Below are 27,535 nucleotides of genomic sequence, written 5' to 3' on the forward strand. Positions count from 1 at the left end.
ACGCGTCGCGGGAAGAATCACATTTCTTAGCGCGCCGCGGGAGGAACTAAAATTCCTAGCGCGCCGCGGGAAGAACTATAATTCTTCGCGCGTCGAGGGATGAACTACGATTCTTAGCGCGCTGCGAGAAGAACTACAAATCCTTAGCGCGTCGCGGGAAGAACTACCGTTCTTAGCGCGTTGCGAGAAGAATTACAATTCTTAGCGCGCTGCGAGAAGAGTTCGTCTCGCGAATCGCTGTACAGGTGGTCTTCACGCAGGATTCCTTGTAAGGGAGTCTGGCGCGTGGAGCTGCGCAGACAACCTTAGGCGGGAAGGAACAAAGGACAAGCAAAGAGTTAGAAGAAAAAGAGGGAAACAAGGCGTAAGGGCGGGACGGCGACAAGAGGGAAAAGAAGGCGGAAAGAGAGAAGGAGAGGGACGGGACGGCGGAAAGAAAGAGAGAGAAAGAGGCGGGAAGGAAAATATATATTATTAAAAGTAAAATATAAGTATAAATAAATACTAAATCATAAAAGAAAGAGATCGGGTCAGAGAAACGGGTACCTGGGTCGGGTCGGATCAGGGCAGATGTTACAGTCTCCCCTACTTTAAGAAATTTCGTCCCGAAATTTATCTCGAAGTAGGTTGCGCAGAGAACAGGTGCGGGTACTTGATCTTCATTTGATCTTCCCTTTCCCATGTAAACTCGGCTCCGCGCTTGGACTCCCAGCGAACTTTAACAATAGGGATACGACTGCGCTTGGTTTGCTTTACCTCGCGATCCAAAATCTCAACAGGCTTTTCAACGAAATGCATAGTTTCATCAACTTGAACTTCATCAAGTGGAATGTGAAGGTTCTCGTCAGCTAAACACTTCTTGAGATTGGATACATGGAACGTTGGATGCACATTACTGAGCGCGGGCGGCAGGTCAAGTCTGTAGGCAACTTTTCCCACACGCGCGAGAATCTTAAATGGTCCAACATATCGAGGAGCAAGCTTACCTTTCTTCCCAAAGCGGACAACACCTTTCCAAGGCGACACTTTGAGGAGAACAAGATCACCAACTTGAAATTCGAGAGGCTTTCGCCTGCGATCTGCGTAACTCTTCTGTCGGCTTCGGGCAGTCAGCAGATGATCACGGATCTTGGCGATTTTATCGGTTGTCTCTTGAACAAGTTCGGGTCCTGTGATTTGAGTTTCACCCACTTCGCTCCAACAGATCGGGGAGCGGCACTTACGACCGTAAAGTGCTTCAAATGGGGCCATACCAATACTGGAATGATAGCTGTTATTATAAGAGAACTCGATCAAAGGCAGGTGCGAATCCCAATTACCTCCAAAATCAAGAACACTAGATCGGAGCATATCCTCAAGAGTTTGAATAGTTCGCTCAGACTGACCGTCAGTCTGAGGATGATATGCCGTACTCATGTCCAAGCGAGTTCCTAGCGCAGATTGGAGAGATTTCCAAAAGCGAGATATAAAACGGCCATCGCGATCGGATATGATGCTCAAAGGAGTACCATGGCGGCAGACAATTTCCTTGACTTAAAGCTGCGCGAGTTGCTCAACACGGTAGTTTTCACGAATGGGCAGAAAGTGAGCAGACTTAGTCAAACGATCCACTATTACCCAAATGCTATCATGTTTGCTTGCTGTCAAAGGTAACTTGGTAATAAAGTCCATCGCTACACATTCCCATTTCCACGTAGGAATTTCTGGTTGTTCGAGCAAACCAGATGGGCGTTGGTGTTCAGCTTTTACTTTAGAACAAGTCAGGCATCTAGCTACGAACACAGCAATATCCTTTTTCATACCGGGCCACCAATAAGTAATGCGCAAATCCTTGTACATCTTATCAGCGCCGGGATGAATGGAATACCGAGGTTTATGCGCTTCACTCAGGATATCGGCGCGAAGATTCTCATCAAAGGGAATCCAGATGCGATTAAGATAGCAGAGAATTCCACTCAGATTAGGGACAAAGTGTGCTTCCGCGCCACACGCTAACTCGGCGCGAAGGTTACCATTACTGATGGATGCGCGCTGCGCGTCACGAATACGCGATTCAAGGTTGCTTTGAATCGGCGCAAAGTGAAGATGCGTGCGCGGCAAAATACAGTTAAGCTGGCAGGGTTTTCGGCTGAGCGCATCGGCTACCACATTAGCCTTACCAGGATGATACCGGATCTCACAATCGTAATCGCTGATGAGTTCGTTCCATCGGCGTTGTCTCATGTTAAGTTCCTTTTGATCAAAGATATGCTGAAGGCTTTTATGGTCAGTGTAGAGGATACACTTAGTACCATAAAGGTAGTGTCTCCAGATCTTCAAGGCAAAAACAACTGCACCAAGTTCGAGGTCGTGAGTTGTATAATTCTTTTCATGAACCTTGAGTTGCCTTGATGCGTAAGCGATAACCTTGCCTCGTTGCATAAGAACACAACCGAGACCTTGGTTGGATGCATCGCAATACACGACAAAATCTTCATTACCCTCAGGTAGCGCAAGAACAGGAGCTTCACACAACAATCGCTTGAGCGTTAGAAAGGCTTCTTCTTGCTTCGAGCCCCAAATATACGGTTTACCTTTGTGCGTTAGAGCTGTTAAAGGCAAAGCGATCTTTGAGAAGTTCGAAATAAATCGCCGGTAGTAACCAGCTAAGCCCAGAAAGGAACGGATCTCGGAAGGAGATGATGGCGTAATCCAGTTCTTGATTGCTTCAATTTTGGATGGGTCGACATGAATACCCATCTTGTTCACAACATGGCCAAGAAACTGTACTTCATCAGACCAGAATTCACACTTGGAAAGCTTAGCATAGAGTTGCTCAGCTCTAAGCTTTTGCAACACCAACCGAAGATGTTGCTCGTGCTCGGCCTTGGTCTTAGAATACACCAGAACATCATCGATAAACACAATCACGAATTTATCCAAGAAAGGCCTACACACCCGATTCATTAGATCCATGAAAACAGCGGGTGCGTTGGTTAAACCGAAGGACATGACCAAGAATTCAAAATGGCCATAACGAGTTCGAAAAGCAGTCTTCGGAACATCTTCATCGCGGATGCGCAACTGGTGATAGCCAGAGCGGAGATCAATCTTGGAAAAACAAGAGGCACCTTGGAGTTGATCAAAGAGGTCGTCAATACGCGGTAAGGGATACCGGTTTTTAATGGTGAGTTTGTTCAACTCGCGGTAATCAATACACATGCGAAACGATCCATCTTTCTTTTTAACGAACAACACCGGAGCACCCCAGGGCGAAGAGCTAGGGCGAATGAATCCTTTAGCAGTCAACTCTTGAAGTTGGCTTGCCAATTCTTGCATCTCAGCGGGTGCAAGACGATAAGGAGATTTAGCTACGGGGGAAGCACCAGGGACAAGATCAATACGGAACTCGACTTCACGAGCGGGAGGGATACCAGGAAGATCATCAGGAAAAACTTCAGGGAAATCACGCACGACAGGGATATCGCGAAGCTTCTTCTTTCCTTCATCGGGTTTAACCACATGGGCTAGAAATGCAACACACTTCTTCCGCATGAGTCTTTGGGCTTCGGCGCAAGACATAAGCTTAAGACCACTGGAGGGTTTTTCGCCGTAGATGTGAAGATCACCATTTTCTCGAGGAATGCGAATCAACTTCTTGGCGCAAATAACTTCGGCGCGATTCTTCGAGAGCCAGTCCATACCAATAATAACATCAAAGCTCCCAAGAGGCATGGGGATGAGGTCGATCAGAAAATCGTTTTCGTTAAGGTTAAGCGTGCAATCTTTAATCACCGAGTTAATTAAAACAGTTTCACCGTTAGCCAATTCAACTGAAAAATTCTCTTTTAAATCGTTGCGCGGTCGCGCAAGCTTCTGCTCGAAGGCGCGAGAGATAAAACTTCGATCGGCGCCAGTATCAAAAAGTATAGAAGCATAAAATCCGTTAAGCAAAAACGTACCATTAACTACGTCATTATTCGCTTGCGCTTGGTGCGCGGTTATGTTAAAAGCTCGTCCACGCGTTACTTGGTTTGAAATCTGGTTCACCGGATTCGCTTGTGTGATTTGCACTTGTAGTCTCGGGCACGCGTTCCGGAAATGACTGGGATCACCGCAGTTATAGCACGACCTGGGTCGTGGGTTTTGGTAGGTTGGTTGTGGATTCTGCGGGTAGACTGGTGGTGTTGGCGCAATTGAGTTGGCGAGAGGGACTCTACAGTATTCGGCAGAGTGACCAACGCGGCCACATCGGTTACATTGTCGACACGGGGTTTGGGTTGGGTGGTGAAGTCTACAGGTTGGGTAAAAGGGTTGATTTCCTGTGTAAGGTTTCTTAGGTGGCGGGGCAGGGAGTGCGGGATTGGTTAAGGCATAGTTGTGGACTACAGGAGGTGTTGGGTAGGCTGACAGAGGGTTAGGCGCGTAAACTGGAGGTTGGTAGATGGGTTGCTGGACAATGGGCAGGTTGGTAAGCGCATAGGCCTTGCGCCTGCGCTTGAGGTTGTTACGGTTTGAGGGTTCAGGTTTGGTTTCTGTTGGTTCAGGGGCAGTCTTGGTGAGTTTGGTCTTCTCAGCTCCCCGCAGGAACAGGGTTCCTGCTCTGACATGGTTATCGCTGAGCACAGCGGCCAACTCGATGGCGTCAGAGAGGGTAACTGGGTTTCTAGCCCATACAGAATCTTGAATTTCCATGGGGAGACCCCCAAGAAATTTCTCTATGGCTCGGCGGGAAGGGGTAACAAGGTGAGGGACCAGTAAGCTTAGCTCGTGGAAGCGCGTCGCGTACTCGCGCGCTTCACCACTGTACTGCTTAAGATTCCAAAATTCCTCCTCCAGGCGCTTAACTTCGTTGGGAGGGCAGAATTCTCGCGTAAGAATTTCCTTGAATTCCTCCCATGCCATGCTAGAAGCAGCCTCTGCGCCACGCGCATGAGCTACTCCATTCCACCATGTAAGCGCTCTAGATTCCAGGACACTGGAAGCATACAGGGTTCGTCTGTCTGAGGGGCATTGGGTGTGGAGGAAAGTGTTTTCTATTTTCTCAAGCCACTGGAGCATCACGGTGGCTCCTTCAAGACCTGTGAACTTTGGAGGGTTACCCGCGTTGAAGGATTTAATGTTGTAACCAGAGGTGGTGGTATTGTTTTGGCTCAAAGCTTGGGCTATTGCGGCGGCCATTTCCTGGGAACGTTGCTGCGAGCGTCTGTGCGAGGCTTCTCTTCTATGAAATCGGCGAGATAACGGAGGCATTCTATAAAAGTTTTAATTTTAGTTAATATCTTGATTTTAGCGCAAAGTTTTAATCTTATAAAGCTTGGTTTCGCGGAGTCAGTTACTGTCAAAAGTTAAAGTAAAATAAATGACCCTAAATGCAGACTTAATAAAGGTAACAAACTCGAATCAAGAATCGACAATTCATGTATCACCATGACTTTCCGAATTCCCAATTTAAAATATACGAGCAAACGAGTATTGGGGATTGACGATTCATGTATCACCATGACTTTTCAATCTTCAATACAAAATATACAAGAAAATGAGTATTGGAGGTCGACAATTCCTGTATCGCCATGACTTTTCAAGTCTCCAACCTCATAACATAATCGTAAATGGAAATTGAAAATCAACTATTCATGTATCACTATGACTTTTCGGATTTTCAAATCCAACAAACGAATATGTAAGTAAAATCAATAAAAATCGAAATTCAACAAAAATCGAAATATCGCGGAATAAAACATAAAATCATATACTGCGCAAGCGCGAGCATATTTATAAACAACGAGTAATTAACAATAAGCGCGCAAACATTAGATTTCTCTCATGCGCGAGAAGGGACTCTTAGGTATTCTAGGCCGTTACGTCTAACCACCTATCCTAAAGTCAACGAGCTCTGATACCAATCTGTAACACCCCGACCAAAGGCGGATTATACATCGGGGCGCCACATATTGTTTCATTACTCGTGACACTATTGGGTGTCAATATTTAATAAATATATTCATTCACGCATGCGCAACGTATACATAAGATATAAATAAACCAACATAAATCAATATATTATAAATCAAAATATTCGAACAGCAAAGACTTGTCTTGATACATTTTAATCTAGGTCCAAAATAATGAAAACTTCCTACGTGTCCACAAGCTCCAAAACAGCTACGGCAAACCTGAACATGTGTTAAAATAAACATCAAACACTTGCGTGTTGGTGAGAAATCAAGTTTAATACAATACATAGATAACAATAAATCTGCGCGCAACACGTGTATGTCTGGTGTTTAACAAGGGTGCAATCAGATTGTGATCAAGCCTAGATAGATCATAGCTCATAGTTCATAGTTCAATCCGTGCTCCCAATTGAGCACAAAAACGAGAAAACATCTGTGCAAGTGTAAACAAAGAAAACCGTAAACGATAGGTCTCCCGTGTTCATCTAATGGATCCATGAAAACTTCGGAATAGGCCGAACAAAGCGGTTAATGATACACACATACAAATAAACAGCCAAGTAAACGTCCTCAACACATGGGATACTGCGCGACTAAAGTTCATAAACAAGTTTAAGACTCTAAGTTTGTATGAACACATGAACATCCCAAAACATTAAAAATAAAAAGGGATTAGGTACGAGATTACTCACTTGATAAACGATGCGGTGTAAGATAAAGCAAGAACCAACTTTAAACAAGCACAAGTTAACCTATAATTAAAGATTATTGTTTTTAACGATCTGTTTTAAGTCTTGATTATAAGTTAGCATAATTAATAAGTAAATTATTATATATAATATATATATTACCGGAAAAGCAGGACAGAACAGGGAGGAAGACGGAGGCAGAGAGGGAGGCGGCAGAGAGAGCAAGGAGAACAGGAGAGATTAAGTGTTTGTGTGTGTAGTGTTAAGAAAAATAAGATTATTATTTATAGGAAAACCCTAGGAGACATAAATCCAGAAAAAGGGGAAAAGGTTCCAAGACAAACAGAACAAGACAAAACAAAAGATAACAAAAGATATCAAAAGCAAGTAAAAGATATCAAGAGATATGGCAGCTGCAGGGGGCAAGATAAAGCTGTCAGGGAACAGTAAAAAGGCATGGGCGGATCAGATAAAGGTACTGGTCAAGCATGGCAAAAGCAGATCTCAAAAGATTATGTCAGTCACTTTATCTGCCAACCAATGGGGTTGGTGCGCATGCTGCGCCGAAAGTAACTTTTCAGACATAAAGCAGATTAGGTCAACAGCTCAAAAGATAAGACAACACAAAAGCAAACGGCTAGATTCAACAGAAGAAAACTCAAAGGGTTTAGCGCGAGAAGGCTGGAGCGCGAAGGCAAAAGTGCGCGAGCGCGAAGGCAGACAGAACCAACCTTAACGCGTCGCGGGAAGAATCACATTTCTTAGCGCGCCGCGGGAGGAACTAAAATTCCTAGCGCGCCGCGGGAAGAACTATAATTCTTCGCGCGTCGAGGGATGAACTACGATTCTTAGCGCGCTGCGAGAAGAACTACAAATCCTTAGCGCGTCGCGGGAAGAACTACCGTTCTTAGCGCGTTGCGAGAAGAATTACAATTCTTAGCGCGCTGCGAGAAGAGTTCGTCTCGCGAATCGCTGTACAGGTGGTCTTCACGCAGGATTCCTTGTAAGGGAGTCTGGCGCGTGGAGCTGCGCAGACAACCTTAGGCGGGAAGGAACAAAGGACAAGCAAAGAGTTAGAAGAAAAAGAGGGAAACAAGGCGTAAGGGCGGGACGGCGACAAGAGGGAAAAGAAGGCGGAAAGAGAGAAGGAGAGGGACGGGACGGCGGAAAGAAAGAGAGAGAAAGAGGCGGGAAGGAAAATATATATTATTAAAAGTAAAATATAAGTATAAATAAATACTAAATCATAAAAGAAAGAGATCGGGTCAGAGAAACGGGTACCTGGGTCGGGTCGGATCAGGGCAGATGTTACAACCTGAACATGAGCAAATCTGGAAATCGGGTAGATTACATGAGGAAGACATATCCGGCTGCTTGTGTGAGGGAAGGAAAAATAACTGCACTCCTTGCTTGAAAGCTTGGGTTTCGAAAGAGAGTCGGTTTCACACAGTTGGTAATTTTTCTTCTCACTCGTGTCCGGCATCTCCGACGTGGTTTCTTCGACTTCCATATCATCTTCTTCATCTTCATTCTTGATCAACTCGAGTGCACTAATGTCTTTCATGCCTTTAGGGTAGGGATGTGTGCTTGTGGGCTTACTGGTCTTAGTGATGGTGCTAGTTCCGATGGAACATAGGCATGGTCACAATGGTGTTTACGGTAGCGTGTCACCGGAGTTTTTGAAATTAATAAAAGTAGGCGAGCATTTGTTTTACTGGTTGACATCATTCGTCATATATGACTTTTCAAGACTCGTCGGAGAATATTTCAAGGTTCTTGACTTCATGAAGTATTCTGAAGAGTCAGGAAAAGATCTCGGCGACGAAAAGGACGCCTGAGAACCGGAACCGGGTTGAAGCTTTTTTACTGTAATAGTGGGTGAACAACTCAAAGAACCTTTTGCCTCAAGGCACTGGTGGCGGCGGTGTATTTGATGATGGTCATCAAGCATTCTTTAGAGGTTGTGGGTGGAAACCTTTTGCCGGAGCTCAAGTTCCCATGGATGGAGCCAATGTAGAAACCTTGATTGAAACCACTATTGATAGTGCATGTTTGAGTGTGGTGTGTAAGTGTGTGATTGTATGAGATTTTCCTTTGGAATCTCTGTGAGATGACTATGAACAATATGGAGTAAAAGAGAGTTATTTTATTATTTTCATCCTCCCTATTACAAAGATAACATGTACATATATAATATCCTGGGGAATCTTCCCTCCAAGCTGTTGCTCCCTTGGGTCCTCTCTATTAACCGCTGGTCCCTCTGACTTGGGCAGGAAGCTAGCTATTATCTATTGGACGCTCTTTTCTCTCCAAAATTATGTCAACCTCCCTTCTGTGATGCTCTGATCAACAAGGACAGGTCAGTTGTTGACCTTGGACCTTGTTTGGAGTACTTGGGCTGCTGGTGGGCTGGACTTCTTGGGCTCTATTTAGGCTATTCGACCTAGTCTCTTCAATGAGTGAGGCGCCACGTTGTCTCTTACGGACCATTAACCATACCCTAAATGAGTTCTCATGGATGATCTTGTGGAAGTGACGGATGCAATCGCCAATACACCGTGATTTAACTGCTTTGGTAAAGATATTTTAAATCAGGAAAGCTACACGTAAACAGTTATGACGTCATGGTTTTGGTATATTTAAAACCGTAGGAATAATTAAACAATTATTATAACTTTAGAATTATGCATGAGGTTGATCGTTGTTAATTAAATATTACAAGTTGCTGATTAACTACCCACTACTAGTCAAACTTACAAATCCGTGTGCTTCACCGCTTGTTTCAGAATGTACAAGCCTTTAAGCTTATGGTACAGGTGGCTGCGGTCAAATTTGGAATTTTCTTATTAGTTAAAGTTGAAAAACACGGGATCAAATGGGGATTGAGGGTACACCAATTAATAATTGTTTATATGACCTAAGGTTGATTTAATTAACAGGAGCTCGTGATTAAAGTCATGTTTGTTTTCTTTTGTTTGTTTTTTTAACGAAAAGAATTGTAGAGCTGTTTATACATGACTGACTTAATCTTTTTAAAGACAGAAAATAACTGTAAGAGACATTTTCCTTACGAAATTTACTCTTTACTTGTTTTGATCCATTTAACAAACCCATCTATTTTGTCACCGGTATAAGTTTTGCAACAAGAAAAACCATTCTCCTGGAAATGCATGAAGAAATTATGCAATATTGAAAATTTGAACCATTATTATCCCATTACATTGCGAAGAAATGGATTGTAGAATAACTATACTTTGCAATAAGTTGTATTTTAGGATAATAAATGAATTAAATTTTGAAAGCAAGAAATGTTCTTTGAATAAATGTCACACGCTTAGAAATTTCAATTAAACCCGCGCATCATGAGACATACCATATCATTAAAATAAATGGACACGGTTGATCTTTATCTTGATATCCCATGCGTCTTAAACGCTTGTTTTGTTCATTTATCTTTTCTTTCTTTTTAATTTTCTTATAGTCAAAATCTTTAGCAAATTATACGGATTAAACGCTTGTTGGCAACTTCTACACTAAGATTTGTTAACAGCTAAATTTCATTAACAAGCCATAAGATCACATATCGATGGAAGGCCATAAGAATCACAATTGATGGACGACCCTTTACATTTGAATATGTCAGAAAAATTTAGTTCTTGTTTTTGTTAATAAACTATTAGTTGTTGATTTTTCTTCTTTATAGATTAGAAGAAGTGCTGATATTTTGTTTGGCTCGAGATATAATTAGATTTATTAATTGAAATTAACATAGGTCCAACGACATGCAACAAAGGCACTTAACCCAATTAATCTAACCGAATATTTATATAAATATTAAAACCAAATTTTATATAGATTTTGAAATCGAACAATCTGTTATAGGTTTTAACTCATAATTAATCAAACCTAACTCACTAAGGCCATGCGTTATACTTGTCATTCTTCATTAGCCGTCCCAGCAACATTTTCACAATTTACTCTTATCACTCGACCTATGTTATCCACTTCTACTCGTAATTTTTCATTCTCATTTTTTTAGTATTTAAATAATATTTAAATATAACAACATTTACAAATATACAAGAGGGTAATGCATGTAGTTAAATAGTTTCTAACCATGCAAAGGGGAATGGTAAGTTTGGGGTTGAGGGGGGGGGGGGGGGTGCGGCTTTATTTGGTAAACCGTTTGTTTTTTAGAGATAAGTAGAAAAAGTAACTTACATTTATTGATGGAAGGTGGAGTAAAAGTGACATTTATCGTTAAGAAGAAAAAAATTATTTCATTAAATCCCCATGCTTCGGCAACTATACACATGGTGGATTGGTGGTGGCCATTATGTCAAACTTTTAACGTTTTGTTCCTCAAATACCATTTATAAAATCTATCCTTGCATTTAATATACCACCACACTTCATTATCAAACTTTTGTAACGTTCTGTTTCGTATGCGATATTTTAATGCTATGATGGCTATTAAGAAAATGAAAGATATAACCAAAAAGTTTTGTTTTATTGTATCTTCAATAACTGTTCACTTTTATAAACGTGGCATTTTATATTTCTTTTAGTTCTTGATATCCTTTCCTGCTAGGGCTTAGGATACAAGACATATATTTTTATAATGACAATCTCGTATCCTATAACCATGTCTTGTACTGTTACTTAATCCTAGTTAGGTTAGCGAGTATACCAATTTAGGTATGCTTTTCTAGTCCGTTCTTATCAAACTATATATATAATTGCCTACTATGAAATACTACGTATCGCTCTCAGGTTTCCCCCCACATTCTCTAGAGCCACCAGATTGCTTGATTTCTAAATGGAGGCTTCTCATGCATTTGACCCGAAATCGTGGGTATGAGTTTTACTTACCAAACCCAGATAGTCTTTAAATGGGTTATAACATCTTATTTATTTGTGAAACTCTTTCATAATCAAACAATAATTTTCGCGGGTCATGGGTCTCACCAAACCCGAATAACCCTTAAACGGGTTATAACATCTCATTTATTTGTGAAATAACCCCTTAATCATCAAAGAATAATTTCCACGGGTTATGGGTCTTACCAAACCCTAATAGCTTTCAAATGAGTTATAAGATCTTATTTATTGGTAAATGCTTTCATCCTCAAACCCTAATTTAATTTATTTTCTTTACATGTTCTCCATTGTTGATCTATCACCTCCATCGCTGGTTAACTTCCGATACTACCCGTCATTTCCAACTACATCAACGTCCCCATTTTCATGATAAATATTTATGTTCATGTTTGTTCATTTAAAAAAATCAACATGTTCGTGTTCGTTAAAAATCTAAAAAATCTACACATCTCAATTGAAATACCAAAACGCAAAAAAATATAATAACACACTAATATACATGTATTAAATTAAAACAAACTACATTAAAAAATAAAAAAATCATCATAAAATAGTAAAACGATTAAAATAAAAAACTTAAATAAACTCCCGTAACACGGGAGGATCAAACTAGTATTCTTATATTCAACTACACTCATAACAATACAAGTTTTCTAGCGAATTCCAACTTAATACTTGTTATACATATTTCAAATTATACACTATATTAATATATCTGAGTAAACGAGATTGAGATACTTGACGGGTATAACCTAAGACGATACCCATCTAAAACCCGTGAAAAATTCTTATAATAATTACATATTTACATATATATGGTCACATACAGTGTTTTAAAAACCGGTTCAAACTGGCCGGTTGAACCGGATTTCACACAGCATGCCGGTATTTTAAGTACGGTATTTTTGGCCGGTTTGCTAGAACATCGTACCGCCAGTTTTTGTCTAAAATACCGGTTTTTACTGGCAAACCGGTTTTGCATCCGAGAAATTTTTTTATATTTGCGGCCCATGTTTTTTCAAAATAACTTTTAACCCAACAATTAATATTTAAACATGTAAACTTTATGACTAATTTGTAAAAAAACTGAGTGGTTTTGCATTATTTTTTAATATGTATTAACTTTTGATTATTTTTTGTTATAGAATTATTTACTTTTGGGTTATTTTTGAATTGAAGTTACATTTGTAGAACATTATAAGGTAGATTGAACATTCCGGTATAACCCGGTTCAACCGGTTGCACCATTTTTTAGCCCATTCCGCAGGGCCGTCTCCGAGAATTTAAATACCTCGGTCGAGCTAAAATAAAAAGGCCCGTAGGCCTTAATGAAAATTTTTTATTCGCAAGCGTACATAGATAAAACTTTTATCGACCGATTTGTTATAAATAGAAATCATTATGAGCATGTAATTATCTAAAAAATCGCAAATAACCTTATTTTTAACACAAAAAACATATATATATATATATATATATATATAATATGTATAAAAAAAAGTTTGTGCCCCCAAATTTTATGTGTCCGGCCGATGGCGGCTCGCACACCCTCCGAGCCTCCCCTGCCACTCCGGTACAATTAAATTATCAGTTTTAAAACATTGGTCACATATCACAATACTTTATTTAATATTATTTGTTCTAGTTCTTAATTTGGAAAGAGATATTTGAAGTTTTGGGTTTATTAGTGTGAATGCTCGATATATAGAAGCAACTCCTGGTGTTATTCACTTGCTTAGATGAATGTAGTCATCATGTGAATTGATTGTTTTGATGAGTTCCTTTGAACATCTGTATGATTGTATTAGACTTTGTTTCATTTGCTACATCTAGAAAGTAAATTCTATTATGAATGTAACCGTATCGTATATTTACATTTGTTGGCGATTTAATACAAGTCAGGAGGTGTGGAGTACACTTTAAGGAGCTTCTACCTTGAAAGATGTTATGAAAACAATGGTTTATACTTTAATCAACTTAAACGTTTTAGTTGTTGTTTGTTTCTTTAGATCTTTAGCGTATTACTAGCTGTATCGGTTTTAATGAAAGTTGTCACTAAGAAAAACTAATTAATAATTATATTAACAAACTTAATTACTCAAAAGTCAAAACTACTAGGCACGTGTCATGAGTCATGACTAAGAGTCTAAGACACTAACGCAACGACACGGTACCTTTTGACTTTCCGTATCGTTAAATTGGAATGGACCTAGTCGGCCATAACACTTTTTTGTTTATACTTTTATAAATGATTAAAAAAGTCATATGACAAAAATAATTAAGTTTATTAAATTATTTTAGAACGTATGCATGCAAAATAAGTGTTTTTTTATTTGCCCATTTGACGTGTTTGAAAAACACAACGAATTTTACTAGTCAAAATCGGTACCTTCACTTCTATTTATTTAATGCAAAGTCAAATATTTTACAATTCACTTGGGACCGTCCATTTGGCGTAAAAATCTAACGGAGATTCTTTCTACTAACAATTCTGTATTGGGCTTGACATTCCAATAAGCCCAAACTTGGAGGTCTATAAAACCTGATTTTGGGTCAAAACCCAAACCGACCCGGTTCAGATTTGATCAAAGGAAGTGAAACCGGCTCTGTCCAACTAGATATAATTTTTAACCCGATTTTAATTCATTTTTTAGGCTTAACCGATTTTGGGTTTAGGTCTTTAGCCTTTTAGATGTTTTCGGATCCCAAATCGGCTTGGATGTGCACCCCTATCTGAAGGGAACTGAAGTTCATGCTTGTAGTAATCCAATCATGACTCAGTTAAACTCCTATAAAGACACTTCTCTCTCTATCAAGGGCGGACCGAACTAACCCTTGAGGCACGGGATCGGCCTTCCCCTATGAAAATCATTTTTTTTAGTGCTAGTATAGCATAAAATTCTGATCAACCCATGTGAGTATACAGTAGTAGTTAACTTAGAAATTTCCAACCTTTGTGAAAAAGTTTCTTCTTAACATAATAAGCAACTTTTAACCCAACTAGTTATATATAAACGAATTTTGGACCACATCATCAAACATTGCTAGATGGTTTTATGAATTGGGTTTAAACTCAAAGTTTGAAGTTGGAACGCCCAAATTGTTGATCAGCAGCAAATCGATATATAGACATTTAACAGGACATGATATATATATTTTATGTTACATGTATTTTTAGACTGAAAATTTTGTTTTTTCTCATGTCATCATCTCCAGACCCTATTTAATGAGTGTGATTAATAACAATTAACAAGTGTGTTTGTCTGTTTAACAGGTCATACGAATACCATACACATGTACACAGCCACACAAGTGGCAAAACTGTCACATAAGTAATAAGTTGTGTAAAAGGTCAAAACGTGACGCCTTTAAAAAGCAGGCCAAATGGATTCAAGCCAAAACACATAATATACAATCGCAGATCCCGGGACCCGAGTATCATATAAGATGCGAACCGACCTCTTCCAGTTTAAATTAAGAAAGTTTTTGAGTTTAACAATGTTTGACAAATCAATCGTGTCAAATGATCCTCTTCGTTGTCTTCAGTGTTTTGGGTTTGAGACCGTTTGGTTCTTATATATATATATATATATATATATATATATATATATATATATTCACATGTTTCTTTTTCATTTAACTAAAAAAAAGATCCACTTATAATATAGAGTCAGGTAAGAGGCAAAAAGATGCGTCACCACCCCTTTTGAATGACAAAACCGAAATGCTAAATTTGTAAATTAATGAATGAGTATTTAGCATCAATAAAGAAAGATAAAACATATATGTTTTTTTTTTCTGTTTAACAGTATATAATGTGTAAAGTTGTTTTAAGAAAGTAGTGTGTGTCGTGTGTGCTGATGATACCGAAAGAACAAGGTGGTGAATGGTGATAGAGTGAAGATGATAGCGTTGGGGCTCGAAAATGAAGGCGGGAGCGGCAACACAGTGCGGCATTGGTAAGGTGACAACGGTTCGAGACGGATAAATTTCAATTTCTAATAACACTCGTGTATTTTCTATAGCAGTAATTAGGTTTGACTATAACAAACCAGTTAAAGTTCACTTAAATTAGAACAGATAAAAGGGAGGATAACAAGGATTTTGGAACAAAATCATAGTTTTATAATTTTCTAAGAATTTTTATTATAAATACGTATATGCAACTTCTATAATATGATCATATCTTAAATACAACTCAAACCGTGTAATCCTAATAAAAACTTTTATACGTGTTAAGGATAATGTGAAATGTAAACAACACAGGATAACATAGGATGGTTCGGTTTGTGATCTCATAGGGTGGCTTGGTGGAGATCAAGATAATAATAAATTGATTATTATCATTATCCTTTTATTTTAAAAGTTTGATTTATCTTTTATTATTTAATCAGTTTTAGAATTCGTATTGTAGTCAAATAAAGTATTTAAGTTGGAGTAGGAAACTATTTGTAAGGGTTATAAAAGCCTATTAGACTACTGGTTGTTTCTTGTACGTTTTTGTTTTCTCAGTTAATAAGAAGAAGAGTTGCAGGCAGTTCAACATCTTTGGTGTTTGATTTCTTTTGTTACCCACTTGTCAAGTTTAACAAGTGGTATCAGAGCAACGGTTAAGGTTTGTAGAAGAATCAGTTTAGGTCCAGAAGAAGCAATCAGAGCAGTAGCAGATTAGAGGAAGACTACGGTTCGATTAGAAGAAGATATTATGGCAGATCTTCAGGTTACCGGTGGGATAAGGAAGCTTAATCAGACGAACTGCAACACTTGGTCTACTTGTATGATGTCGTATCTACAAGGACAAGATCTATGGGAAGTTGTTAATGGTTCGGATACCATCCTACCCAGAAACGATATGAACGGGGCAATCGGCAAGTGGAGAGTCAAAACGGGTAAGGCTTTTTATGTTCTCAAGACTACGATTGAAGAGGAGTTGTTAGAGCACATCCGAGATTTGCAAACACCAAAAGAAGCCTGGGATGCCTTAGACACTCTATTCTCCAAGAAGAACGATGCGAAATTGCAACTTCTTGAGAACGAACTCTTGTCCGTAAGCCAGAAAAGAATTGTCGATACCACAATAATTTCATAAAGTGAAGACGTTGTGTAGAGAAATTGGAGAGTTGGACCGCGATGCAAGAATTGGGGAACCGAGAATGAAGCGAATCATCATACATGAGTTAAAACCTGAGTACCGGACGTTTGTTGCAGCAAACCAAGGGTGGCCAACTCAGCCATCCTTGGTGAGTTTGAAAACTTGCTGGAAGGGCAAGAGTCTTTAGCCAAGCAGATGGCGGATACGTCGATGGGAGGTTCGGCAAAAGCCGAGGACACGGCTCTTTATGCAGATCGTGGTAAAGGTAAATTTCGGACAAACAAATGGTCTCGTCAGAAGAATTATGGCGAACGGGCCAAGAAACAAGAATGGCGAAAACCGAATCATAATCAAGAAAAGGAATCGAATGATCGGGGTTCCGATAAGAGAAACAAGAAGCCATGGAAACAGCTCCCGTTTAACTGCCATAAGTGCGGACGACGAGGTCATATGGCAAAATATTGCAGGTCACCCTCGGCTGAAGAGGATAATATTGGGACTGCCCACGAGGAAGTTGGATGGGATGTTGAAGCAAATTGTGCTACCGTTGAAACCGTGCTAGCCTTTAACGCTACAACCGTTGATAAAGCCAAGGAGAAGGTTGAGTGGATTGTCGATTCGGGATGTTCGAACCACAGGACGGGTGAGAAAAGTCAACTAAAGAACACGGTGAAGTATGAAGGAAACCAAGTTGTGGTGATCGCTGTCACACCCCGGCTTAGGGCCTAGGCGTATGACCAATAGTTGGTACATGTTTTGTAAATATATCAGAGTTGCGGTTTATTTTAGCGGAAGACTTTGGTTATAATAAAATATTAATTTATTTGAAAGCTTCTCGGATAATAAATACCCGAGTGTTTGATTTATAAATCATGTTTAAATCTTGTTTATAATATTATAATAATTTAAAACTGAGCCATCACTACCTTGCGAGCATCTATCTTCATGAATGACTATATCCCTTGCTACCTGTGCTAATATGTTTCCCTGAAATGTGGGGAAAAATACGTCAGCTATATGCTGGTGAACACCTATGACTCTATAAAACAATTTGACTGACAATTACAATACAAATATAGTTTTCTATACACTCAGCAATGCACGTCCACATTTGGGCATTGTACCACTCCCCTACACACACACAGTTGTTCCCCCGAGCTATATGTGTATAGCCCCTACAAGGAGAACTAGTTATGACCGTTAGCCCGTGGCCACACCGGCCATTGACTGATGGGCTGAACAGTTATGTTTGGATCCAGACACATGTGTACTCAGTCTAAGTTGCTTTTATTGTCTATATTGTATTATAACGTTTTAAAGATCATATAATTTCATGTAAACATTGACCGACTCGCTAAGATAAACACCCGTTCATCTTATCGAGTATAAATATGTTTTGATTGATAGAAAAGGTTAACGTATTCACGTTATAAAAGTATTGAACGTATTCACCTGTGATTGTCTGTTCTGAATGATATGGTGATCTCGTTTGAAACCTTGACTGTAAATGAATGATCAATTGACTGACTGATTGATTGATTGATTGACCTATAATAAAATAGGTATATAATTATCCGGATTGTCTCTTGATCCGGCTATAGACCTTTATTCTGGTTTTGATAGCCTTAAACCTTGATTGATCATTTCTTTGAATAAAATATTTAGACCTGTAGTCTTTTTGTTTATTTACTAATCACATGCTGAGTTTCTTCTTTTATGAAGAACATCTATAATCTGTTTCTTCTTCAAGAAGAAACATTCATTGACTGCTAGCTTTGAATGTAAAATCTTATGTTTCTTAATTATGAAGAACAATAGATTAACTATATTCCATGTATATAAAATGCTATGTTTCTTAATCGTGAAGAAATTATAATTTGACTATATCCTTATGAATGAAAAGTATGCGTTTCTTAGTTGTAAAGAAACATTACTATAATCCTTGTATGTTTAAAGCTTATGTAAACATATTTATGATCAAGGTTTGGGCTATACCCCTGACTATGGTCTAAGCCATGTAATATAATAAAACAATGACTTAGGTAGAAGCCTTACCTTACATGGGTATTCGAAGTTCTTATTACTAAGAGTGATTGAGCAGCACTTCCATTCTTCTATCACGTTCTAGAGCTTAGACTGTCGGAACCTCAGAACTTGGCACGCACTACGATACTTGGCACGCAAAACGAGGCGACATATGGTGGTCTTCGGGTCATGCATGTACTTTGAGATAGATTATCGGGTTATTTACGATGGTACGCACTTCGAGGTATTGTCGGTATATGGCACGGAAACCGAGGTAGAGAGAGTAATTCTAGAGAGAGAAAGTGAATTGGTGTGAGAATGAAGGAGCCGTGAGCCCCCTTTTTATAGGCTGAACTTGCAACCCATCGCGATACGCGATGGGTCTTGGAATCCCGTCGCGTATCGCTGCGCCGCAATTTTTACGCCGCCATACCACGTGCTGACACGTGTCCGCTGACTCATCAAGGTCCATCGCGATACGCGATGATCTGTGTTCCGGGCTCATCGCGTAACGCGATGGGTCCCTGAACTCAATCTTTCACTTTTAGTCCCTTGTCTTTTGGTAGCTTGTTACTTCTGGATTTAACTTCCATTTTTCAAAAATACTAAGGCGGCTCTCAAGCGGCTCGCGGCGATGCGAGCGTGTGAAGTGTAAAGTGCGCCATCAAAGCACCACATTGCGCCCATCGCCCGTGCCCGAGCGCGTGCGCGTCGGGTGCTTCGCACCATCCGCTAGGACCACTGGGTGCATGATAGGCATAAAAAAATATTAATATGGAATCTTATCTCTTTATAAAGAACTTCCAAACCTTTACCACTTTCCATGTGGGATGGATTTTAACTTCCTTATTATACCCATGTGAAAGATTCCACTTTCTTACATCTTTCAATGTGGGATGAAATTTCCTTATTCCATATCATAACATAAGATTACTTTATTTATGGAATATTTTTATTTACTTATAGAATGGTTTTATTTTCTTTATTTAAATTTTCTCATTACTTACTTTAGAGAATAATTTGATCCTTCAGTTTTACTAAGTTTTCAAATTTGGACCAAAATTTTGGGATGTAACAATCGCCGACAATTCCCGTCATAATATTGCTCATGTAAGCGATACACGATTGTGCCCGGAAGGAAAGCAAGAACTGATGTTAAATAATGTGTTTCATGTACCGGGGATGAAGAAGAATTTCTTATCAGTAACTCAAATTATCGCATTAGGGAGGTACGTTTTATTTGGACCGAATGATGTAAAAATTTACGACAAGTTTGAAACTTCGTCTAAACCCATTGTACAAGGTAGGAAGGGCTGAAACAATATATGTTTACGGCCTATGTTGAAAAGGAAAAATCAAATAAAATGCAGATATGTGGCATCAAAGGTTAAGTCATGTGGGGTATGATCGACTCGAAATAATGATGAATAGAAGCCTAGCGATTGGGTTGCCCAAGTTAAGTATAAATAGAGATGTGGTGTTTGGAGGCTGCCAATATGGGTAGGCACATGAGCAACCCTTCGAGAGCTCAAACCACAAGTCATCAAAACCATTGGAACTCGTCCATTCGGATGTGTTTGGGCCTGTTAAGCAAGCCTCGCTATCAGGTAGAAATACATGATAACATTTATTGATGATTTCTCTAGGTACCTTTGGGTTTACTTCATGAAAGAAAAGTCGGAGGCGTTCACAAAGTTTAAAGAATTCAAATATGAATAAGAAAGAGATGTCAAATATTTGATTCAATGTCTAAGATCGGACAACGGGGGCGAGTACACAACAAGAGAGTTTAACGACTATCTTAAAGAATGCAAGATCAAGAGACAACTCACGTGTTCAAATACCCCGAAGCAAAACGATGTTTCGGAACGCAAGAACCGATATCTTCAGGAGTTGTCAGGAAGTATGATACATAGCAAAAACGTGTCAGGGCGTTTTTGGGCTGAAGCTATGAAGACGACAACGTATGTAAGTAACCGTCTCCCACAACAAAATATGCAGTATGTATCGCCATTTGAAAAGTTGTTTAATCAGAAGCCAAATGTTAGTTACTTTCGTGTGTTTGGTTGTGTATGTTATGTCTTTATACCGAGTCACTTGAGACATAAAATGGAAAAGAAAGCAACCCGATGTATTTTTGTTGGATACGATAACGAACGAAAAGGGTGGAAGTGTTGTGATCCTTCGACAAGGAAATGTTATGTGTCAAGACATGTAATTTTTGATGAAGCGTCCGCGTGGTGGTCTGTCAACAAAAAGTTGCTTCCCGACTCAACAGAATTAAAAGACGAGCTCGAGTCATACACAACACTACGATTTGATGGTGTTGATATTGTTGAAGAAGTAGAGGAAACGGTGAACCCGGTAAACACACATCCAAGGAATGATCCATAGCAAACCGGAGTTAATAATAGTCAATTACCAGAATGTGACGGGTTAAACGAAGAAGGCGGAGTCAAAAGTTTGAGTCGAGTTTGAAAACCAAATGTAAGGTATGCGAATGTGGCGATTGCTCAATCAGAAGAAGAAACCGAGCCTGAGTCCTTTGAACATGCGAACCGAAAACTTGTATGGCAGAAGGCCATGAAAGAAGAATATGAGGCACTTATATATAACCAAACCTGGGAGCTCGTGCCAAAACCAACCGCGTCGAGACCGATTTCGTGCAAATGGGTGTACAAGATCAAACGGAAGACAGATGGTTTGATTGATAAATATAAAGATCGACTTGTCGCGAGGGGTTTCTCGCAACAATATGGTATCGATTATGAAGAGACGTTTAGTCCCGTAGCCAAACTTACAACCGTTCGGGTGATTCTAGCCATAGCGGCGAGTAAAAGGTGGAACTTATGGCAAATGGATGTGAGCAATGCATTTCTTTATGGGGATTTGGATCATGTGATCCATATGGATCAACCCGAAGGATTTAGAAGTATGGATCGACCTGGATATGTGTGTAAGTTGAAGAAAGCGTTATACGGGTTGAAACAGTCACCCCGAGCTTGGTTCGGGAAGATGGGAGAGTTTCTCGAGCATAACGGGTTTACGCCCACTACTGCAGATACTAGCTTGTTTGTGTGAACAAACGGAGAAAAGGTGGCGACGGTTTTGGCATATTTTGATGATTTAGTCATCACATGTGACATGTTAGAAGAGATCGAACAATTAAAAAGAAATTTGTGTACTAGATTTAAAATGAAGGATCTTGGAAAGTTAAAGCATTTTCTTGGGTTAGAAGTGGAATATCAGTCTGATGGGCTCTGTTTGCATCAACATAAGTATACAATTGACATGTTGACTAAGTTTGGTTTGGAAAGTTGTAAGCCAACAATGAATCCGATGGAGCCTAGTGATCAATTTCAAGCAGGTGAAGGTAAGGTGCTGCAAGATTCTACTATGTATCGGGAGTTAGTTGGGAGCTTTGATTTATTTAACTCTAACCCGTCCCGATATCTCATATGCGGTTGGTGTTCTAAGTCGCTTCATGCAAAATCCGAGAAAGCCACACATGGAGGCGGTTAGACGTGTGTTACGGTATTTGAAGGCGACACCGAAAAGCGGAATAAAGTTTAAGAGGGAGTCTCGAGTAGAGTTGATCGGCTATTGTGATGCAGATTATGCGCGGGATCCGGGACCCAGCGATCAACTACAGGTTATGTGTTCATGATAGGATCAAGTGCCGTGTCGTGGTGTAGTAAAAGACAACCAACCATGTCATTATCGACTACCGAAGCGGAGTATCGAGCAGCCGCAATGGCAGCTCAAGAATGTGTGTGGTAGAAGCAACTGATGCTAGATTTGAACCAAGAAAATGATTCTAAAGTGGTAGTATATTGTGAGAATATGTCATCTATTGCTTTAGCCGAAAACCCGACATTTCATGCGCGTACTAAACATATTGAAGTGCATTATCATTTTATTCGGGAAAAAGTATTGAAAGGGGAAATTGATCTGAAGCATGTAGATACGAAGGAGCAGGTAGCGGATATGTTTACTAAACCATTAACCGGAGTAAAGTTGATCAAGTTTCGTGATGGCATTGGAATGGAGAAGTCGAGTGTTGAGAGGGAGTGTGAAACGTAAACAACACACGATAACATAGGGTGGTTCGGTTCGTGATCTCATGGGGTGGCTTGGTGGAGATCAAGATAATAATAAATTGATTATTATCATTATCCTTTTATTTTAAAAGTTTGATTTATCTTTTATTATTTAATCAGTTTTAGAATTCGTATTGTAGTCAAATAAAGTATTTAAGTTGGAGTAGAAAACTATTTGTAAGGGTTATAAAAGCCCATTAGACTACAGGTTGTTTCCTGTACGTTTTTGTTTTCTCAGTTAATAAGAAGAAGAGTTGCAGGCAGTTCAACATCTTTGGTGTTTGATTTCTTTTGTTACCCACTTGTCAAGTTTAATAGATAAGTTGTTAGTTTTTACCCCATATTTTTAATAGTTTACAATGATATTTATAAAAAAAAAAAAAATTTTTCTTTTCATTTAAAGTTAATATTATTATTTTTTAAGCAGGTAAAAATATTTTAGTGAAAATGAATAATGAAATATAAAAAAGGAAAACAAAATTAAATAATAGTTGTATTTAAAGGGAATGTGATAATTAAAATTTGAATAACTAAACCATGATAGAATTTATCGATAACATTTATAGATTAGGGTGTTATAGACTAGGGTGCAAACAAAATGACCTTCAACAACCATATTATTTCTCATTTACATATTTTAATTCTATTAAACTTCCATAAATGTGTGAATCATTAGCACGTTGTAACATCCTAGATTTTCAGTGATTTACTTATTAAAATTATGATAACTATTAGTTTGAGGCTCGTGTATTACACGAGTAATTGTTAAAAGTTTTAAACTTTGACCATTAACTCATTAAGTGAAATACAATCAACAAATTGATCATATATTGTTAATACAATTACAATTAAATTAAAATTACGTAACTAATATTACACAAATATGTTACAAATAGGTAAAAAAAATACACTACATTTGTGATTGTATTAGCACGTATACATTGCTTATCAAAAATCAAAATTTTTAGCCCATGTCTGCTTGTAACTCTTAATAAAGTAACATATATGTATGCTTATAACTCTTGATATAGCTATATAGTTGTCCGTGTGACAAAAAAAAAAATTCTCCAAGTACATACTAACTAAATAAATGATAATATATATCCATGATATTAATAAAACAAATATTCATACACATAAAAATATAATAGCTTTTAATCAATTAAGATGATGTCACTTGAGAACATCTCCTCATGTTTATAAAAAAACATGATTATCCCAAAAACCATATACCTAGACTTTGATGATATAATTATCCTTAAAATCTTTACAATTTGAAATTGATTGATGATGATAAATTTGTTGTCATTAATATTCTGTTTATGACAAATTTTTAATTGACTTTATATTTTACAATTAAAAATTGTATAATCAAGCAACATAAAAACCGAAAATTTAAATATAACAAAATGACTTGTTTATTTCATATGAATATAATTGTCAGTAAAATGAAAAATACATAGTAACATTAAAACCATGTTCAAATAATATTGAATATTCCGAGTTAAAAAATATTAGAAGATTTAAAGTTGCATAAAATGAATTTAGTGATTCTTATTTATAATCGTTGAAAGTAGGGCTGCCACTTTTACTCGTAACATGAAACCCAACCCAAGAAAACTCGTACATGAACCCAAACCAACCTGACCCGAGAAACTCGAACACAAGAAAATACTAACCTGAACCTGAACCGAAGTAATTCGGGTTGGTTCTTGGGTCCGAATTCTAGGTTTTGGGTCAACCTGAAAACTTAGTTTTAAACTCATATGTATTTTTAGGTATTAAAGACTAAGCCTTAGCCGCTGATGTTATCAGAATTTAGTCCAAGTCGATTATTCTCATTCTACATATTATGAATCAAATGTTTATTGTTTATTATTTTGAATATAAACCATAATAAACACTTTAATTAACACTTCAAAATTCACTAATCGTCTCTTGCCAATCCATATGGAGAATACTTATTATATGTAGTAATAAATTTAGTTGGAATAAATCTATAGTTTTGAAATTTCACATATTGAAATGCCTTTAAAAGATAAGGACCATATATGAAAATTGGTTGAAGAAAATGTGAGTAGGGTTATGGCATTGACAAGTGACAAAAATGGTAGGCTTTTATTAGAATAGATTGATTCGTTTAAAACATGTTGGTAGAGTGCATTTAAATTAATATTAAGAAAACATAACTAAAACATCAATATATGTCAAACATGGTTTCATACTGAAGAGGTAGGTCCCAGCAGAGCCCAGTTGGACCCGCAAGACTCACCTTGAATAGGGACGTCTGCGCAATGACCAACTGCTCCAGCAGGACCCACCATGCTCAGAGAACCTTACGCGCAGTATGCCAGCTGTACCCGCAGGGAAAGCCTCCCAATGGCGAAGTACCCCGCCTGTTCCCGCAGCTGCGGATACAAGCCATCAGGGAAGGCTACCCGCACTAACAGCAAGGCTACACGCACAAGGCATTCGCTACTTCAGTAGTCACATGAAGGAATGAGCAAGGCGGGAATACTCCCGCCTAAATGAGCCAGTCCGTATGCTCCTGGAAGGTCTATCGTACTATACCCACTAAGGTATGGGCGGAACAGACAATTTGACCAGAGCAGCCCATGAACCAATCACAGGGTGACAGCTCACCGACAACAATACGAGGAGGAGCATCCTCTAGTACTGTTTTGTCACTATTAGCCGCTGCCTACTCACCAACCCTTACGATGGGACGTGCGCAGCCTACAGTTGGTGGAACAGTGCGTAGCCGGCAGTAAAGGAACAGTATACAGCCGACAATTACTGTTGGCCGTAGCCTATCCACCAACCAGCATGGCCTGTGCGTAGCCCACTGTTGGTAGAACAGGAATACTATTCAGCCGGCTGTACCTTCTGGGAAACCTACCTTCGGCTATAAATACTCCAACACCTTGGAATGGTAAGGACATCATCTGATATCTCAATCTTATCTAGCAATCTCTTAATATACACTTATATTCAGAGCAATCTAGTCTGATTCTCACGCCGGAGGGTGGTCACAAGGAGGAACCCCCCCCCCTTCTCAGTGACGAGCTTACGGTGTCTGTTTTGCAGGTCCCCTGAAGAACAACGTTCTCTGCTGGACCTCATCCTCGTGGGAAACATTACTTAAACCCCAGATTATCCATAATCTACCCAGGGTTAACCTAGTGTTTCTTCATTGGCGCCATCCGTGCATAAAAGCTAGAACTAATTTAGTTTTTTCAAAATTTCTGAAGAAATGGTTAACGTTACTCCGGTCCCAAGGCCAGTAACCGACCAAGAAACCCCGGTAACCACAACCCCAGCAACTGGGGGGAACACCGGCGGTTATACAAATCTTACGAACACTACCCCGACTACCCAAGCCGGGGCAAGTGCAGTAAATATTCCACTGGGGTTCACTGATGCCCAGTTGGAAAAACGAACGAGGGTCCCTCGCCAAACACTGGATCAAGTGAAGGCGTGGGCCGAAGCACGTCAGAGAGAGTTCCAAGCTGAATTGGATGAACGCTTGCGTTCAGTTCAACAGGCTGACGAATTCGGCAGTACTCGCCAACATCTCAATATGAACAGCGAGTGCGAGTACTCAGACGACGAAAGGGAAGAATCCGATACCGACGCAAACCCTCGCCATAAGGCGAAAGGGAAGCGTAAGGAAACGGACTTCCAGCCGAAAAGGAATTTTGGGGAAGCTTTTAAACCAACGAATGCGGAGAAAAACCCACGTGACTTCTCCAAAACCTTTAGGCCAACTGCTACAAATGCAGGAAAGTCAAAGTTCGCAAGGGACATTGCGGAAGCAATCGCCCCGAGAAGTGCCAAACAAATGTCCAACATTGGCACTTATGATGGTCTATCCGACCCAGACGACCACTTGAACAGATTCATTGCGGGGGCAACCGTCAGTAACTGGACGGAACCCACGTGGTGTTATATGTTCCAGATGACTCTGGTTGGAGCGGCCAGGGCATGGTTCGATCGTTTACCGGTCCACCACATATATGACTGGGCGGACTTTCAGAACAAGTTCAGCCAGCACTTCAGCCAACAGAGGAAATATACTGAAGAACAGTGGACGATCCTCAACTGCGTTAGAGAGGAGGATGAATCTTTACTAGACTTCATCACCCGCTTCAACTCCAAAAAGCTAAGTCTCGGCAACATAAGTGAGGATCTTGTTCGCGCCGCTTTCATCCAAGGCGCCGAATACCCAGAGCTTATCCGCACATTGACGGGTAAGGATGGCATGCCATCAACATGGGATGCCGTCATGACGGCGGCTAAGCGCTTTGCCGAGACGGAGAAACAACTGGGAAGGGATCTTCCCCAGAGTACACACCTCTACACGCAGAGGACAAGAGAGAACAATGTTCGGATCGCCCGGCAGAACAAAAAGAGGAAGCTAGGTATCTGGAAGTCAAGGGTAAACTTTGACACCTCATCCAGCTCTCACCCTCTTGTTGGCGGAAGAAATCACACACACCCTTCAAACCAAAAGCACCGGTGGACGCCACTCACCAAAAGCGTCACGGAGATATTTGCCACTGAAAAGCTACCGTGGCCAAAAGCTCCAATGATCCGGCAGCGACCTAATGCGGATCAGAGCAAATCCTGTGACTTCCACGGGACAAAAGGTCATAGTACGGAAGAGTGTACATCCTTGAAGGATATTATCGAAGCATTCGTCAAGGATGGAAGACTGGCACACCTGGTGGCATCAATCAAGAAGGGAGGAAGAAACGACAACCGGTACCGAGGCAACGGACGAAAGCCCGTTGACATCAGCATCAACATGGT

General features: G+C 39.6%; 1 protein-coding gene across 1 annotated transcript; it reads left to right on the top strand.

Moving 5' to 3' along the window:
- Positions 1-16,211: 16,211 nt before the first annotated feature.
- On the top strand, positions 16,212-17,327 carry LOC143599400 (uncharacterized). The gene is made up of 2 exons (XM_077077364.1): positions 16,212-16,549; positions 16,715-17,327. The coding sequence occupies exons 1-2, from the start codon at positions 16,212-16,214 to the stop codon at positions 17,325-17,327; spliced, it is 951 nt and encodes a 316-aa protein (XP_076933479.1).
- Positions 17,328-27,535: the final 10,208 nt, after the last annotated feature.

The sequence above is a fragment of the Bidens hawaiensis genome, unplaced genomic scaffold (assembly GCF_021521415.1).
Source record: "Bidens hawaiensis isolate Kalapana, Puna unplaced genomic scaffold, B.hawaiensis_p1.1 tig00052136_1, whole genome shotgun sequence".
Classification (NCBI taxonomy): Eukaryota; Viridiplantae; Streptophyta; class Magnoliopsida; order Asterales; family Asteraceae; genus Bidens; species Bidens hawaiensis.